Source organism: Fulvia fulva, chromosome 2 (assembly GCF_020509005.1).
Source record: "Fulvia fulva chromosome 2, complete sequence".
NCBI lineage: Eukaryota > Fungi > Ascomycota > Dothideomycetes > Mycosphaerellales > Mycosphaerellaceae > Fulvia > Fulvia fulva.
The window spans coordinates 684,139-698,409 of NC_063013.1; the positions used below are offsets into that span (position 1 = coordinate 684,139).

The following is a 14,271-nucleotide window of genomic DNA, read 5'->3' on the forward strand; positions in this document are numbered from 1 at the left end:
GGACCGAAGACTTTTCTTGGTCATGCCATCAAAGGACAATGTCAAGCACGTCGGCTTCCTTCCGTGCTAGCATGGCCTGAAGACACACTCGAGGGTTGCTTCCGTGATCCTCCGAAGCGGACCACTTGGACATCCGGATCTTGACATCCCACAGGGCAAAACACCACATCACAACTACATGCAGCGCCACAAGATACTGTTCATTGACGCCTACGACTCATTCTCGAACTCGATTATCGCTTTGCTGCGAGCAGAGCTTTCTGTGGCTGTCGATTGCATTAAGATAGACGATCCTCGCTTCGTCCTCAACGACGAAGTGTTCTACAGCCATCTCGATGGCTACGATGCAGTGGCTGCAGGCCCAGGACCTGGACATCCTGCGAACGCCGGGGACATTGGATTGATTGGAAAGCTATGGGATCTTCCGCACGAACACCTCTTGCCTGTTCTTGGGATCTGTCTCGGCTTCCAAAGCCTCTGTCTCGCCTATGGCGGCAATGTCGTCAAACTGCTTGAGCCGAGACACGGGATCATGGCTATCGTTGAGCACTGCGGCGATGATATCTTCTCAAACACGGGAAAGATTGTTGCCACCCAATATCATTCTTTGCACGTTCAGCTCGAGACAGGTCATACCAGTGGCCGAGATTCCCCCGAGAGCGATGGTGATCCGGAAGATCACGCATGGAAGCCATCTCAACGATGCCCACATCTCAAGCCACTAGCCTGGAATCTGCTGAACGTGAACAATGGTCCAATCTTGATGGCCGTGCGGCACTGTGACAAGCCATTTTGGGCCGTCCAGTACCACCCCGAGTCGATCTGCACCAACCAAGAAGGACAGAAACTCGTTGCGAACTGGTGGAGTGAAGCCTGTCGGTGGCGGAAATGGGGACGTCTTTCCGATGTGCAGAGAGTGGATGACGCCGCAGAAGACGTTGATGTCGGCAAGCCGACGGTCGACGTTGAGGCAGAAAGTGTATCTGGGAGAACTGTCACCTGGCGTACCGCGGAAGGAGATCTGCCGGATGTCGCGGCCATCGTCGAATCTTTCCGGGACAGTACCAACACTGGAGAACCGCTGCTACTTGAATCAGGTCTGCGAAACAATCAACCCATCAACTCCAAAACTGGCCACACCAGCATAATTGGCCTACCTGGCGTGAAATCGAATCAGATACGCTATTTCACGAACCGCAGAATTTTAGAAGTGATCGAAGACGACACGATCATTTCAAGTAGACCGACCACCATAGACGAGGTCTTCTTATACATCGACGAGTATATGCGGGAACGACGCATGGTCGAGGGGCCAGCGAAATCGACATTCTGGGGCGGCCTCATCGGCTATGTCTCGTATGAAGCTGGCCTGGAGACGATTGAAGTCAGACCCTGCGATGTCAACCCTTCGAGGCCAGACTTGCTGTTTACCTTTGTAGAAAGGAGTATCGTGATCGACCACACCACTGGCATCGCATACATCCAGTCAATCCGCCCTGACGACACTGAATGGGTGCAAGAAGCTCGATCTCAGCTCCAAAACCTGGCCGCGAAGCCAAACCCTCCGCAGCACCTCCCCGCAGACCTGGTCTCCGCGAATCTATCTACAGGCCCTGCCCAGGACATCTACATCAACCAAGTCAAAGCCTGCCAAGCCGAGCTCCGAGCCGGCGAATCCTACGAACTCTGCCTCACCGATCAATCAACTCTCCAAACCCCAGCAGACCCCTGGTCCCTCTACTGCAAGCTCCGCCTCAAGAACCCCGCCCCCTTCAGCTCCTACCTCCACATCTCCTCCCCCAACGCCTCAGGCCTCTCCATCGCCAGCACCAGTCCCGAACGCTTCCTATCCTGGTCCCGCAGAGGACAATGCCAGTTCCGCCCCATCAAGGGCACAGTCAAGAAAGGACCAGACATGACGAGGAAGAAGGCTGAGGAGATTCTTGGGTCGGCGAAGGAGCGTGCGGAGAATTTGATGATTGTGGACCTTATTCGCCATGATCTCGCTGGCGTGATTGGGGAGAATCAAGTCCGTGTGCCGAAGCTGATGTCCGTGGAGGAGTATGAGACTGTCTATCAGCTCGTGTCTGTCATTGAAGGGAATCTCGGTACGAATGCGTCAGGCGCATCTGTTCTTGCGGCATCATTACCGCCGGGCTCCATGACTGGAGCTCCGAAGAAGCGGTCTTGTGAGCTGCTCCAGAAGATCGAACGTGGCCAGCCGAGGAGTCTGTACAGTGGGGTGATTGGGTACTTCGACGTCGGTGGTGGCGGTGATTTCTCTGTGGTGATTAGGACTGCTTTCAAGTGGGATGACGATGCTGACTGGCGTGTTGGCGCTGGGGGAGCGATCACCGTGCTCAGTGAGCCGGAGGCGGAGTGGGAGGAAATGCTAACGAAGCGGGAGAGCGTGCTTCAGTCGCTGAACTCTTAAGTAGACTTTATAAAGACATTCAACTGTGCATTGTGACATTCAACCACATCTTGCTGGACGCTGGATCTTGCGGCTGAGATCAAACCACTGCGACTCTCGCCAACGGCAAATTTCTTTCCCTACGAAATGCCAGTGTGCCCTCCATGTCGACAAGTCCCATCTGCTCGAATTTCATCGAGTCAATGTGCTCTCCAAATCCAGGGAAGAAGCGCGGCACTGACAGGACGACTGCACTCTTCGCCAGCTGACCAAGACCTCATGTCAACAAGACCCATCTGCTCGAATGTCGTCGAGTCGATGTGCTCTCCAAATCCAGGAAAGGAGCCGGGTTGTGACAGAATGATTGCACTCTTCGCCAGCTTACCAAGACTCCGCTTCCTTTGCGGCTCATGCTCAGGAGGCGCCAGAGACGAGGTGCTCGTGGTACTACCGTGCCGATGGCTGATAGACTGATCGGCCGCAGCAATCGGGTCGGCAGGCACATCTTCCTCCTCGTCTTCCTGCATCTTGAGTGCCTCGATGCGGTTGGCGAGCTTGACCACGTCGATACCTCTCTTCAGGCGAGCACGTGCCATATAGGAGGCTATACGTACCGAAGAATTCAGTGCCCCACCGACAATCGTCTCCGTCGATATGGCTCAGTCGTCAACGTGCCGAAGTGGTACTCAGGCTGCGTGGTTCTTCTGCTGTGTGTTGCAGAGCATGGCTCTTCAATTCACAACAGATGATGTTACCGCCGTTTCGACGGAGACAGTTGTTTTGCATCTCGTCATCCCATGGTCAAGCTGCGCTCCAGGATGCTGCTGCTGCGTGGTGCGGCCGGTGTATATTGCTGGCGAGGGCCAGTGACAACCATGCCGTGGAGGTGACTTCTGAAGCCGCAGCAGTCGGTAAGGCCGGCAAGTGATATACACTGACAGGCTACAGACTGCAGTCTCTCAGCGTACGTGGAGCAGCTGTGAGTTATGAGCGCGCGACAGCACTACCATGCCCCTTCTTGAGCATGACGCAGTTCTGTGCTCGATCATGGCTGAACGTTATTGACTGATCGGTCGTGCAGACATGGTTCCAGGGCTCGTTCGCTGTCGCTTGTGTCCGCCGATGGTGCTCAGAGGTCTGTCATATGGATCATCTTGTCCGTCATTTGTCCTGCTCACATCGCATCAGTGCCCTTTCACTCCTCTGTGAGTGAGCCCTGTTTACCAGTGTCCATCGCCTGACGTGACTGGGTAAGCAAACCCCATCCGATCTTCGACAGCGGCACAGCGTCGTCCTTGCGTGCTTGGTGGAAGTCGCGGTCGCCAGAGGCTGTTTGCTGCCCAGCGGCTGCAGCAGCGGTGTGCCGCGCCCGAGTCCCCAAGCTCTTATCCGTGATCTCGTCCTGCGTGACGTCGTAGTTGATCGCGGTTCTGGTGTCTGCCGTGCGAGATAAGGTCGAGGCTTCGGACACGCCAGTGTTGTTCTTGCGCTTTGACATCGGGCGAGCTGGTTGTGCTGTTCTTGATGTCTGTGAAGGCGAGCGTGACTTCGCCAGTACGAGCATCGACTTCCTGGTCGAGATGTGCAAGCTCTTGATCGCCGATCGTATGCCTTTGGCATTCGGCCTTGCTCTGACGGTCGGTTGTAAAGGGACCCTTAGGTGAGCCGGATGGACCCATACTCATACTATGGGCGTTGGATCTTGGCGTTGCGGCTAGAGCTTGAGCTGGGACTGGAGCTGGGGCCTTTCCGCTTCTGTGGAACGCAGAGAGGAGGGAAATGAGCTTCACTGCTAGCTTCGCTAGCAACGAACTGGTGGGATTAGGCTTCGTCCTCTCGTGATCTGCTGGCTGGCCTGACGCAAGCGTGATGCCCGGGCTCTGGCGGCTACCCTATCGCTTGTGGGCTGAGGAACCCAATTTCCTCCCGAGGTACCTCTAGCTGTGTGGTGGAATGCTGCTGCGATCGATCGTGAGGCCGAGACGGTCCTAAAGCGTGCCTTCTCTCTCTTGCGGAGTTCGCTGACTCCCACGATCATGACCATGATCTTGCATGTCGTACCGAATGCAAAAACGAAAAGGACCACGGCACCTGGCAGCCACATCAGTACTCGTACCGTGGTCTGGTCAAGGTGAAGGTGTACGTACCCATGCTCATACTATGGGTCCTAAAGCGTGTCTTCTCTCTTTTGCGGCGGTCGTTGACTCCCACAATCATCACCATGATTTTGCCTGTCGCACCCAACGCAACGGCGGAAAAGATGCCACGAAGAACGTTGCTGATCACGTTCGTTCGCAGCATCTTTCAGCCAGGGTGGGTACTCGTTCTCGGCGGATCTGGTCTCCATTTTAGTTACGAGGGCGAAGGGCGCATTCGTGGTCTGGCCATGGTGTAGGTGGATGTTTACGGAGGGTGTATCGTTGCCAAACAAAGGAAGAAGAGAAAGCCCCTCGACTTCATGCCTGCCACGCATCCTCGCCGTGCCTGAGCTCCCTCTCACCAGCAAAAACGAAAGCGCCCCCTTGCACTCATCCTATCAATGGCAAGCGACACCGTTCCATGCTCATGATGAGCAGCAGCGATATGCACGGTCCTACCAACGGCCAGAAAAATTGGCAAAAAAGAGAAGTCCGAAGACTTTGTATGGTACTTTGAAAGTACTGAATGAATGTTTTGCTGGACACGATTCCGAATTAGTCAACAGGCTTAATGAATGTTTGTTTTGTTTGGTTAGTAGATGGCTGGCGGCGGCGACAGCAGCAGCGAGCATGAGCATGAGCAGTTCCTCCTCTTGAATTTTACACTGTCTAAGGTGCTATTTCATTACACCATACGGGTCGAAATATTAGGTTCCCAGCCTACCAACGAGATAACGTACTACCTCATTGGCGGGAGTAGCGTTGTTTTACAAAATGATATAGCTTGTGAAACTCTCGGCTTCCCCTCACACTATGATACAGCGCCACCACAACGCTGTAACATTTTTGTGATATCTTGAGGAGGTTATCATGAGGTCGTAGATGCATCTCCATATGTCGCATGTTGTGTAGGAGGTCGTTGTTGTGGTGTTCTGGTAGTGCAGGGCTGGTGGTGTAGCAAAGCACTTCCGCGGCTTCGGCTTCATGGCTTCCCTCCATCCTGCTACAACACACAACCACAACATCACAACATTGCTTTGACAGCTAGAGAAGGTGAAGATGATGTCGTAGAAGGAGCTCCAAGCTGTTGCGATGGTGTAGGAGGTCTGTATCGTGCTGTAGTGGCGAGGATATGCTACACGCTGCAGCAAACCAGCTCCGCGGCTTTGGCTTTGTGCCTTTCCTCCACCACGATGCGACACGCGATCACGACGCTACAACACCCATTGAAGAGTTGGAGAAGGGCAGGATGAGGTCGTAGAAGAGGCTCAAACAATTTGCGATCGTGTAGGAGGTCGGTGTGGTGCGGTAGAGCCTGTGATATGGCTGCGAGGAGGGCTTTGCGGACATGGCTTGCTTGCGACGACAAATGCTTTGCCTTGGGACAGCTCCTTACACAAACGGTGCAGCACCATCAAAACATCTCGAAAAGTGTCAGACGAGGTTGTAGATACTCCTCCGTGCAATGCGCATGGTTGCAGGGCTGCTATACGTGGTGTGGACCAGCGAATACGTTGTGCGCATGAGATATGCTGGCGATGCCGTCTCCGCTGATGGAGCTTGCGAGCAATGACAGCGACGCCTTTGCCCTCCCATAACACGCCACAGAGGCGACACCACATGTTCACCACACATAGAAAAGTATCAGATGAGACTGTAGATACTCTTTCATGTGGTCTGCATGTTCCACGAGCTCCTTATCGTGGTGTGAACGCGATGATATGTTGCAGCGGAAGACATGCTGGCGAAGCTGTGTTCGGCGATGCGGCTTGAACGATACCAGCATTTCCTCCTCCCTGCTACAACACCCTGTAGGGACGTCACTGAAACACCATGACCGGCTCAAAAGCACGGCAGTGTATCATAGATGAATCTCCATACCCTTTTGAACAGGTAGAAACGTCGCGTTGTGATGATATCGTGGTAGATAGGTTTCGCGCAGGACGCCGCTCCACTGCTCACATGTGCTCTGGCTGCAAGGCAGTGTTTGCTACACAATCCAGAACACGCCACAACGACATGGTCAACACACCGCAATTGTTTGAGAAGCATCGCAATACACTATGCTTGGACCTCCATATCCTTTCGAACATGTTGTGGAGCGTAGTCGTGGTGATATCGTGACCGATAGCAAATCCAGCGGCTTCCACCTCCGCAGCTGCAAAGCCGCAACGATCTGCTGGCTTTTTGTCCACCCTGCGATTGCGCACCACCACAACCTCGTTAAAACACCATGATCGATTGAGGAGAATGGTACTGCACCATAGATGAAGCTCCGATGTCATTCGAACACGTGGGACGTTGTGGTTGAGGCTGTCGAATGGTTGACGCCTTTTTGCTCAAGATCCAACTCCGCAGCTGTGATGTGAAGCCGCAACGAGCGGAGCCCTTCTCCGATACTCTGTCATTGCGTACGCCAACAACCTCACACCATACCACTCTCGACATTGACAGAGCAGCACGACAACACAGCACCATCGACCCTTCACCACATCCCGAACGAGCCATCGCGTCAAGAACCACACCACCTCCACCGCGCTCCACTTCTTCATCGCTGATACAGGCACAGAGACAGCCCAGGCTCCTCCTCAACCGCAACAGCAGCAACAGCAAGCATGTCGGCGGCAGCAGACGCGACAACAGCAAGCTCGGCAGCAATGCCACAAAGCCCAGCACCAGCCATTCTCCCAGCGCGCGAGACCTCCTACGCCCTACAGCGGCCCGACTCCCAAGCCAGCAAGACAGCGCCAATCTCTCCAACCCTCCTCCGCAGCCCCAGCGACGACCGCGTGTTGCTGCCAGTCAAGTGCCAATACAACACTGTGAAGCGATACTGGGCTGAGGAGAAGAAGGCTTGACGCTGGGGAAGGACAAGGCAGGCCAGCGAAGAGGTAGGAGCGCTTTGGCAGGCGGTACGCGTAGGGCACAGCTAACCTTGTAGCAGGAGCAGCAGGCGCAAGAGAAGGTGCGGTCGGGCAGGACAGGCACGGAGACGGCAGAAGAGGCGGAGCGCTGAGCATAGCAAGATGAAGCTGTAAGGACAACTGCTACTCCTCCCGAGTGCCAACTCACGTCCGCAGCCGGTGCCGATACGCTGGACTGCGGCGTATAAGCAGTAGAATGTAGGTGCCCAAGCGCATATCACAGCGTCCCTCGATACCATAGTGGCTAGGCGGTCCTATGACATGCCAGACAGCCCGTTGGTACGGAGCATGCCCGCCTGCTGACATCCCAGCACGCCCGAAGATCGTTTACATGCTTCAGCTCTGGATTTAGGACCAAGCATCGGGTTTGCACTGCAGCTCTTTGTCTGGTTTGCATGCCCGCACGGAACCCAAGACGCAGAAACGCTTGCTTGGAGCGCAATTGCTTCCATGCTGGCATCGGGACCAGGCACTGGGACTGCACTTTGGCGCTTTGTCATATTCTTTGACTGCGACGAGATTTCCCAGGCTATGCAGGACTGAAGCTATTATATCGCTTCGACACCGCACTGGCGCTTCTCTTCCGGACATGTCTAGGCATCGACGTTATCCTCCAGCACGTCTGTCTGCCCGCTGATTCTTGGAGTATGTACACCGGACCCGGCCCAGGTCGATACATCGTTCCCATTACGCTCGCTGCTTGGGACTCAACAGTTAGGGTGCACTCTAGCTCTCTTGACTTTCGACGCTTCCTGTGCAGCAGGACCATCTTGCGAGGCAGCACCAGGACGTCGACGCCACGAATGGGTCTAATCATGGGAACGAACTCTGGCACCCGTGTCCGCTTCTGGACAGAGCAGCTCGTGGTGCTGACAGTACGGGCTTTCCGAGATTCTGGCTCTGCTGCCCAAAGATCGGTTGAACCAAACTCTCTTGGCTCCAACAGGCACGCTTGGCAGTAGGAGGTGGTAGCATTCCGCCGCTCTCCGGTCTAGGTCTCTGGCGGCGGGTGTGCACTCTAGCTCTCTTAACTATTGACGACGATGGTCAAGCAAGCTTATCTGCCTACTATATACGGCCTCGTCGTCTGCGGAACGTCACTGATACTCCAGCCGGGCTTAGTCCCAGCCTGAGGTTGCACTTTAGCTTTCTTGACGGGCCCATCATTAAGCGGATGAATGCTGCCAGGAGAGTCGACGGAACGGTACAGCTACCGGGTTTACCATCCCGGAAGCTCAAATGCTAGGCGCCTCCTGGATTCTCTGTCTGGTCATGGATCCGGAAAAGGATGCTTGTATGTGCACGGCATGTACTACGTCAGATCGTTCACAGCCGTCGGCTAGCAGACTCCCGGCTGCATTCCGGGCAGTGAGTATGCATCGTCGACCGGGGTTCAGCTGAGGATCCTGGTGCATTGGTCTGTCAGCATATGCTGATCATGGGCATGATCTGGCCAGAGTACGCTCTTGTCTATGTCCAGGCTTCCAGGGCCCCAGGCTCGTTGTTGAGCCAACAGGGGGTTGCATTCGAGTGGCATAGCATGCAGCTGAGTCTACTCTCGAACGTCCCGAGGTCGTCGTCCTCTCTCTCGGGGCAAAGGTCAGATCAGCCACATAGCACGCCTGGACCTGCACGATGCGCATATGTCCAAATCTCCCTGTAAGTCAGTATCACGAACCAGGCAATATGATACTGGACAGCACAGCACACTCAATGACACAGAACATGGAAGAGTACTGGTATTGAGAGCACGTTTCCGTTATGCTCTTGGGTATCATGCGAGGACTCCAGGTCATCGGTCCATTTCCACCTCATCCTCGAGAAACGCCACGCTATGCCGCTGAAACAAGGTAACCTCCTCGATGATCCAAGTGAGGATGATCCAATCTATGGCAGGTCACCAGGACCGCCATATTCGAAGTATGAGGAGTATGCGAAGACCAAGGCCAACCTTGTCTCTTCTGGTGTAAATCAACTCTTGTGAGCTGATGGCACCCACTGGTTGCTGGAAGAGCGATCGGCTCAACGGGCTCACCAGAAGCGCCACACCAGGAGTATGAGGATGACCAGACCGAGGCCAGCGAACGGTCCGTATTGCTTGAGGAGCAGCTCCCAGTTGATGCGGACGGCGGCACGCTTGTACTTGGCTGAGTCCTCACGGAGTCGCGAGGACATGTCACCTGCATCAATATGTGAGCCGTGTGTCTTCTCCGGTATGCCCTCCACATGCTCGTGATACTCACCCATCTTCTCCAACGAGTCGCCTCTGTACAGCAAGTCCTCGATATTCTTCGTCATGACCTGGGTCACGCCCTTGAGCTCATCGTTGAGCCTGCCAAGGTTGTCGGTCGCGCGCGAATCTTGGTAGGTCCTCTTTGTCTTGTCGAGGAAGCGGTCGAACTCGGAGTATGCGTATGGGCGGAGCTGTGGGTCGAGGTAGTCGTCGCGCTTGTAGGAGGACTGGAACTCGTTGCGGATGTCTTCGAGGTAGGTGACGGCCAGCTTCTTCGGGTAGCTGCGTTCGGTGATGGCGATGTATGCGATGTTGTCTCCAAGGACGTAGCTGCGACCGCGTTAGCTGCACGTTCTTGCTACTCATCTTCACGGTAGGTGGGATGTACTGAATGCAGTTGCGATCGCTCTCAATGCTGGCGCGCGGCTCGGAGTTGTTGTTGAGTTTCTTCATGATCTGGCGGATGTTCTGCTTCAGCTCTGGCAACTCTTCGAGCTGTCCATCGTCGACGGAGGCCACGAGCGTCAGGCCTGAGTCCATGATGTTAGCCGGAGAAGGGTCGTCGACTTCCAACATGTGGACGAAGTAGTCGTCCATGTCGTCCATGGTGTTGTGTCTTACCGTCCAGTCGGACGATCTGCGTTGTATAGATCATCGTCAAAAAGCGCGAGAGAAGCTATGTGAATCCGGGGGTCCTCTCAAGGGTTCTCAAGCTCACTTTACTTCACAAGAGCGTACAGTTGAGGACGGAGAACATTGTCAGATGAAGTGTGGTCGGGATCTGCAGATCCGGGAAAGACAGATTTCAGTGGAGCTCACGCGACATGGCAGCGACATCCTGATGATGACAAGTTACTCCTTCTCAACATCCACGTGTCAACGATCTCGTGTCGAAGGAGCAGCGTATTGCCCGTCTGCTACTGCTACTTGCGATGTCTTGAGAGCAATGCATGTGCCCGAGACTGTGGCAAGCCTTCGACGCATGGTACCTCGACCGCGAATCTCCTCCGCGAATCCCGACGACGAAGACACCAACCACAGCACATCGAAGAGCAATTGGATAGTCACGAGCTTCTCTGCAACTTAGCGCAGCGATCAAGAGCATCACATAACATACAGCTGCCTGACCTACAGGACCGTCGCGTTGCGCTGAAGACGCAGACCAACGACCAAGGGCAGCGGAAGCGTCGCACGACGCGTATCTCTCTATATCATTACGTACGTCGACGGTGCTCGGAGCGTTTTGTAGAGGCTCTAATAATATCGCACTTCGAAGCACGGCGGCCACCTCTTTTGTTAGGAGCCCTCGGACGAGGCCTCAGCCAACACCAGCTCGGCAGGACGCAGCAGAGAGACGGCAACGTACAGTAGGTGATCATAGCAGGTAGGTCAACCATTTCTTCACGTGTAACCTTTTGAGCACAGTCAACACCCTCATCATCCGCAGGCGGTCTCGCGCAGCTACTGCGATCAGCCGTGTCGGCTTGTGACTTCCTCATCCTGACAAAGCAGTGCATCAATCTCCAGCACGAACGTCTATCACAGCCTCGACAAACGCCACACGCCACCTCAGTGACCGATCAAAGGCCAATATGGCTCCCAACCAAAAGACCTGGCTCGTGAATAAGAGCTCCAAACTCGGCAAGATCGACAACCTCGCAGTAAGTGCACCAAGAGCATGACACAGCATGACCAGCCGCTGACTCCTGAAAAGGACATCCTCCGCAAAGACGAAGCATGGGCACTGCTACCGCCAGAGGAACGTCAGAAGCTATACGACATGCTGCCACCGCCACGAGAGGGCGAGCCACAACACGACATAGACGTCAACCCCATGCAAACAATGTACAGACCTTACATTGAGGCGGAGGTACGGAGGTGGCAGGACGATCTCAGGGAGGGCAAGGAGACGAAGGCGTGGAGATATCAAGCCATTGAGGCCGGGAGGGAAAGGGAGAAGGGTGTGTGGGATGAGTGGAAGGAGGCTCAGAGAGAGTTGGATTGGGGTGTTCAAGATGAGAGTGGGAAGCAGAACGAAGATGAGGATAAGGACAAGGACGGAGGCGATGTTGAGAAGGACGAGAAGACGAACGGCAAAGGTGATGCTGAAGAGGTCAAGACTGAACACGAGGAGAAAGTAGGGGAGGAGTCTTGATTGTGCCGTGGCTATGACTCTTGAGAGACCTGTCCTTAACCCCAGACGCGGCCGAGTAAAAAAGCAGATACACATGCAGATAATCTTGCGGCATACGTCGTACCTTCTCATTGAATACGCATCAGAATTTATCTCAGCCACACGTCTTCATTCCCACAATCGTGCCTGCCAACATTTTTGACTCCACCAAATCCCAACTCCGAGGCAATTTCAATCACGAACGCCGATCGGAACTTTCGCATCCAGACAACATGGCTCCCGCCGCTCTCCAACATCGTCGCACACACAACTTGCTACTCATATCAAAATTGCTGAATCAACGCGATGCCGCGTCCCCATTCACGCTCGTCCTCGATAGCCTCGAGCAATCGGGGAAAGCACTTGTGGCGGAGTATATAAGGCGGGCAAATGTATGACGTGAAAACAAGTGCTTACAGATTACATGCAAGGCTGACGATCAAATGAGTACAGGCATCGAAAGTCCAGGTGATCTTTGTGTCGTTCGAAACACTGCGGAAGCCTAGAGGTGCCGATGTGTTCATCGAGGCGTGGAAGCAGAAGTTGTCGGCGTGGCAGAGGGATGTTGTGCAGTGTTTGAAGAATGAACCCAGTCAGAGTAGGAACTCATTAGTCTTCATACGCATTTATTCTGTACTGACCACTGAAACAGAAAACTTCCTCATCGTCGACACTCTCAACCCCCTCTCCTCAACCCACAGCAGCACCCTCCCAGCTCTGCTCTCCTCCTTCATCGGACCGTCAACTTCCCTCTTAGCACTCTATCACACAGACGTCCCAACATTCTCAGCCCCCTCCGGGCCCTCCGGGCCCTCTGGGTCAGAGAATCCCTATTCTCCAACACCACTAACCCTCCTCTGCTATCTCGCCACTACAATCTTCACAACACACTCTCTGCACCACATCCTCGCGAAAAAGGCCGCCCGCGAACGCAGTCATGCAGAACCGAGCTTCGGCCTCGAAACCGGCATCGAAGGAATCCTGCAATCCTTCGGCGCCAATGGAGGTGAGGGAGTGGTGTTGGAGATGGAGCATAGACGGAAAAGTGGAAGGGGTGTGAGGGAGTGGTATTTCTTGCCTCGTCATCAAGCTGCTGTCACTTCTAGCAGTCAGACGCTGCGACCGAAGGAGACTGTCATTCTACTGGAAGATCATCCACAGTATCGCACGCCTGAGGAGAGTAGTGCTGCTGCTGGTGGTGATGGAGAGGCTGACACGACGTTTGAGCTGGGGCTTACGGAGAAGCAGAGGAGAGATAGGGAGGGGGTTGTGTTGCCTTATTTTGATGCGCAGAAGGGAGGTGGGGAGGGCGGGAGGATTCTGTATGATATGGGGAGTGAGGATGATTTTGATGAGGAGGAGGATGAGATTTGAGGGTCGATAGGAAGGCTATCTTTGACCCAGTCGCATCACGAGTGGATCTGCTTATGACGGTCCAAGACTATGATGCTCCCGACTTATGCTGTGTGCTTGTCGCCTCACATCGTTGTCCTCGTGTTCACGTCACGTGATTGAGCAAGATTGAGTTCGAAGCTACTCTTTCGCTGCCGATCTCGAGAGTGAAGCTGTAAATTCAACCTCGAACTACTTCGCATTACATCCACACAGCATATCACCAGCCCTCCAACATGTCGGATCGCTTTGGTCGCCGCGACGATCGTCGTCAACCTAGAGACGATACCAGAAATCACCGACCACGATACGGTTCGTACAGCGACATGCGACAGGCTTCCTCTACTCGCGTGACTAACACCACCACCACAGAACAAGACCGCTCCCGCTCCCCACGAGGCCGTAACGACCGCCGCGACGACCGCCGACGAGATCGTTCTCCACCCCGCAACGCGCCCAACTCCCGCAACGGACCACCACCACGAGACAACCGCGATCGCGACTTTCAACGAAATGGCCCACCACGAGGCCCGGGCGGCAGACCAGACATCAAGCGCGAACCCGACCCGAAGGCAAACATCCAAAAGGAGTCAAAACCTGACGTGAACATGATGGACATGCTGGAAGACGAAGCCGAAGAAGCGGCGATGCAGAGGATTATGGGGTTCAAAGACTTCCGCACGACGAAGAATACGAAGGTGCCTGGGAATGAGAGGAATTATGCGGTGCATAAGGTGAAGAAGGTGGAGTATAGGCAGTATATGAATCGTGTTGGTGGATTCAATAGGCCTTTGAGTCCGAGCAGGGTGTGATGAGTGAGAAGGGCATTATGATGGGCCAAATTCTCAGAAGAGATTCGTGCGTCAATCCAGCGAGGGGTTTGGGAGTATTGGTTTGGATCGAGATGCCCATCTTTATCGAATCACAACACAGTGCCGTGTGGACGGAGTGTGGTGTCTTGCGCATGAAGTCTGTGTGCCGCTTCAAGCGCAGCACCA

General features: G+C 54.5%; 6 protein-coding genes across 6 annotated transcripts; 3 read left to right on the plus strand and 3 right to left on the minus strand.

The window, feature by feature from the left end:
* Window positions 1-178: 178 nt before the first annotated feature.
* CLAFUR5_02531 (Aminodeoxychorismate synthase) lies at window positions 179-2,434 on the plus strand (the record flags this gene model as incomplete). Its single annotated transcript, XM_047901679.1, has 1 exon — window positions 179-2,434. The coding sequence occupies one exon, from the start codon at window positions 179-181 to the stop codon at window positions 2,432-2,434; it is 2,256 nt and encodes a 751-aa protein (XP_047757665.1).
* Window positions 2,435-2,613: 179 nt separating this feature from the next.
* Window positions 2,614-3,009, minus strand: CLAFUR5_02532 (Calcium/calmodulin-dependent protein kinase cmkA; the record flags this gene model as incomplete). Its single annotated transcript, XM_047901680.1, has 1 exon — window positions 2,614-3,009. One exon carries the CDS (start codon window positions 3,007-3,009, stop codon window positions 2,614-2,616), a length of 396 nt encoding a protein of 131 aa, XP_047757666.1.
* A 533-nt stretch (window positions 3,010-3,542) lies between these two features.
* CLAFUR5_02533 (uncharacterized protein) lies at window positions 3,543-4,714 on the minus strand (the record flags this gene model as incomplete). Its single annotated transcript, XM_047901681.1, has 5 exons — window positions 3,543-3,583; window positions 3,638-3,815; window positions 3,883-4,268; window positions 4,349-4,504; window positions 4,561-4,714. The coding sequence occupies 5 exons, from the start codon at window positions 4,712-4,714 to the stop codon at window positions 3,543-3,545; spliced, it is 915 nt and encodes a 304-aa protein (XP_047757667.1).
* Window positions 4,715-7,166: 2,452 nt separating this feature from the next.
* CLAFUR5_02534 (uncharacterized protein) lies at window positions 7,167-7,409 on the plus strand (the record flags this gene model as incomplete). The annotated part of the gene is made up of 1 exon (XM_047901682.1): window positions 7,167-7,409. One exon carries the CDS (start codon window positions 7,167-7,169, stop codon window positions 7,407-7,409), a length of 243 nt encoding a protein of 80 aa, XP_047757660.1.
* A 2,097-nt stretch (window positions 7,410-9,506) lies between these two features.
* Window positions 9,507-10,363, minus strand: CLAFUR5_02535 (uncharacterized protein; the record flags this gene model as incomplete). Its single annotated transcript, XM_047901683.1, has 4 exons — window positions 9,507-9,655; window positions 9,719-10,038; window positions 10,097-10,238; window positions 10,330-10,363. The coding sequence occupies 4 exons, from the start codon at window positions 10,361-10,363 to the stop codon at window positions 9,507-9,509; spliced, it is 645 nt and encodes a 214-aa protein (XP_047757661.1).
* Window positions 10,364-11,300: 937 nt separating this feature from the next.
* CLAFUR5_02536 (Elongator complex protein 5) lies at window positions 11,301-14,085 on the plus strand (the record flags this gene model as incomplete). Its single annotated transcript, XM_047901684.1, has 7 exons — window positions 11,301-11,369; window positions 11,423-11,578; window positions 12,001-12,273; window positions 12,335-12,479; window positions 12,534-13,147; window positions 13,501-13,585; window positions 13,646-14,085. 7 exons carry the CDS (start codon window positions 11,301-11,303, stop codon window positions 14,083-14,085), a joined length of 1,782 nt encoding a protein of 593 aa, XP_047757662.1.
* Window positions 14,086-14,271: the final 186 nt, after the last annotated feature.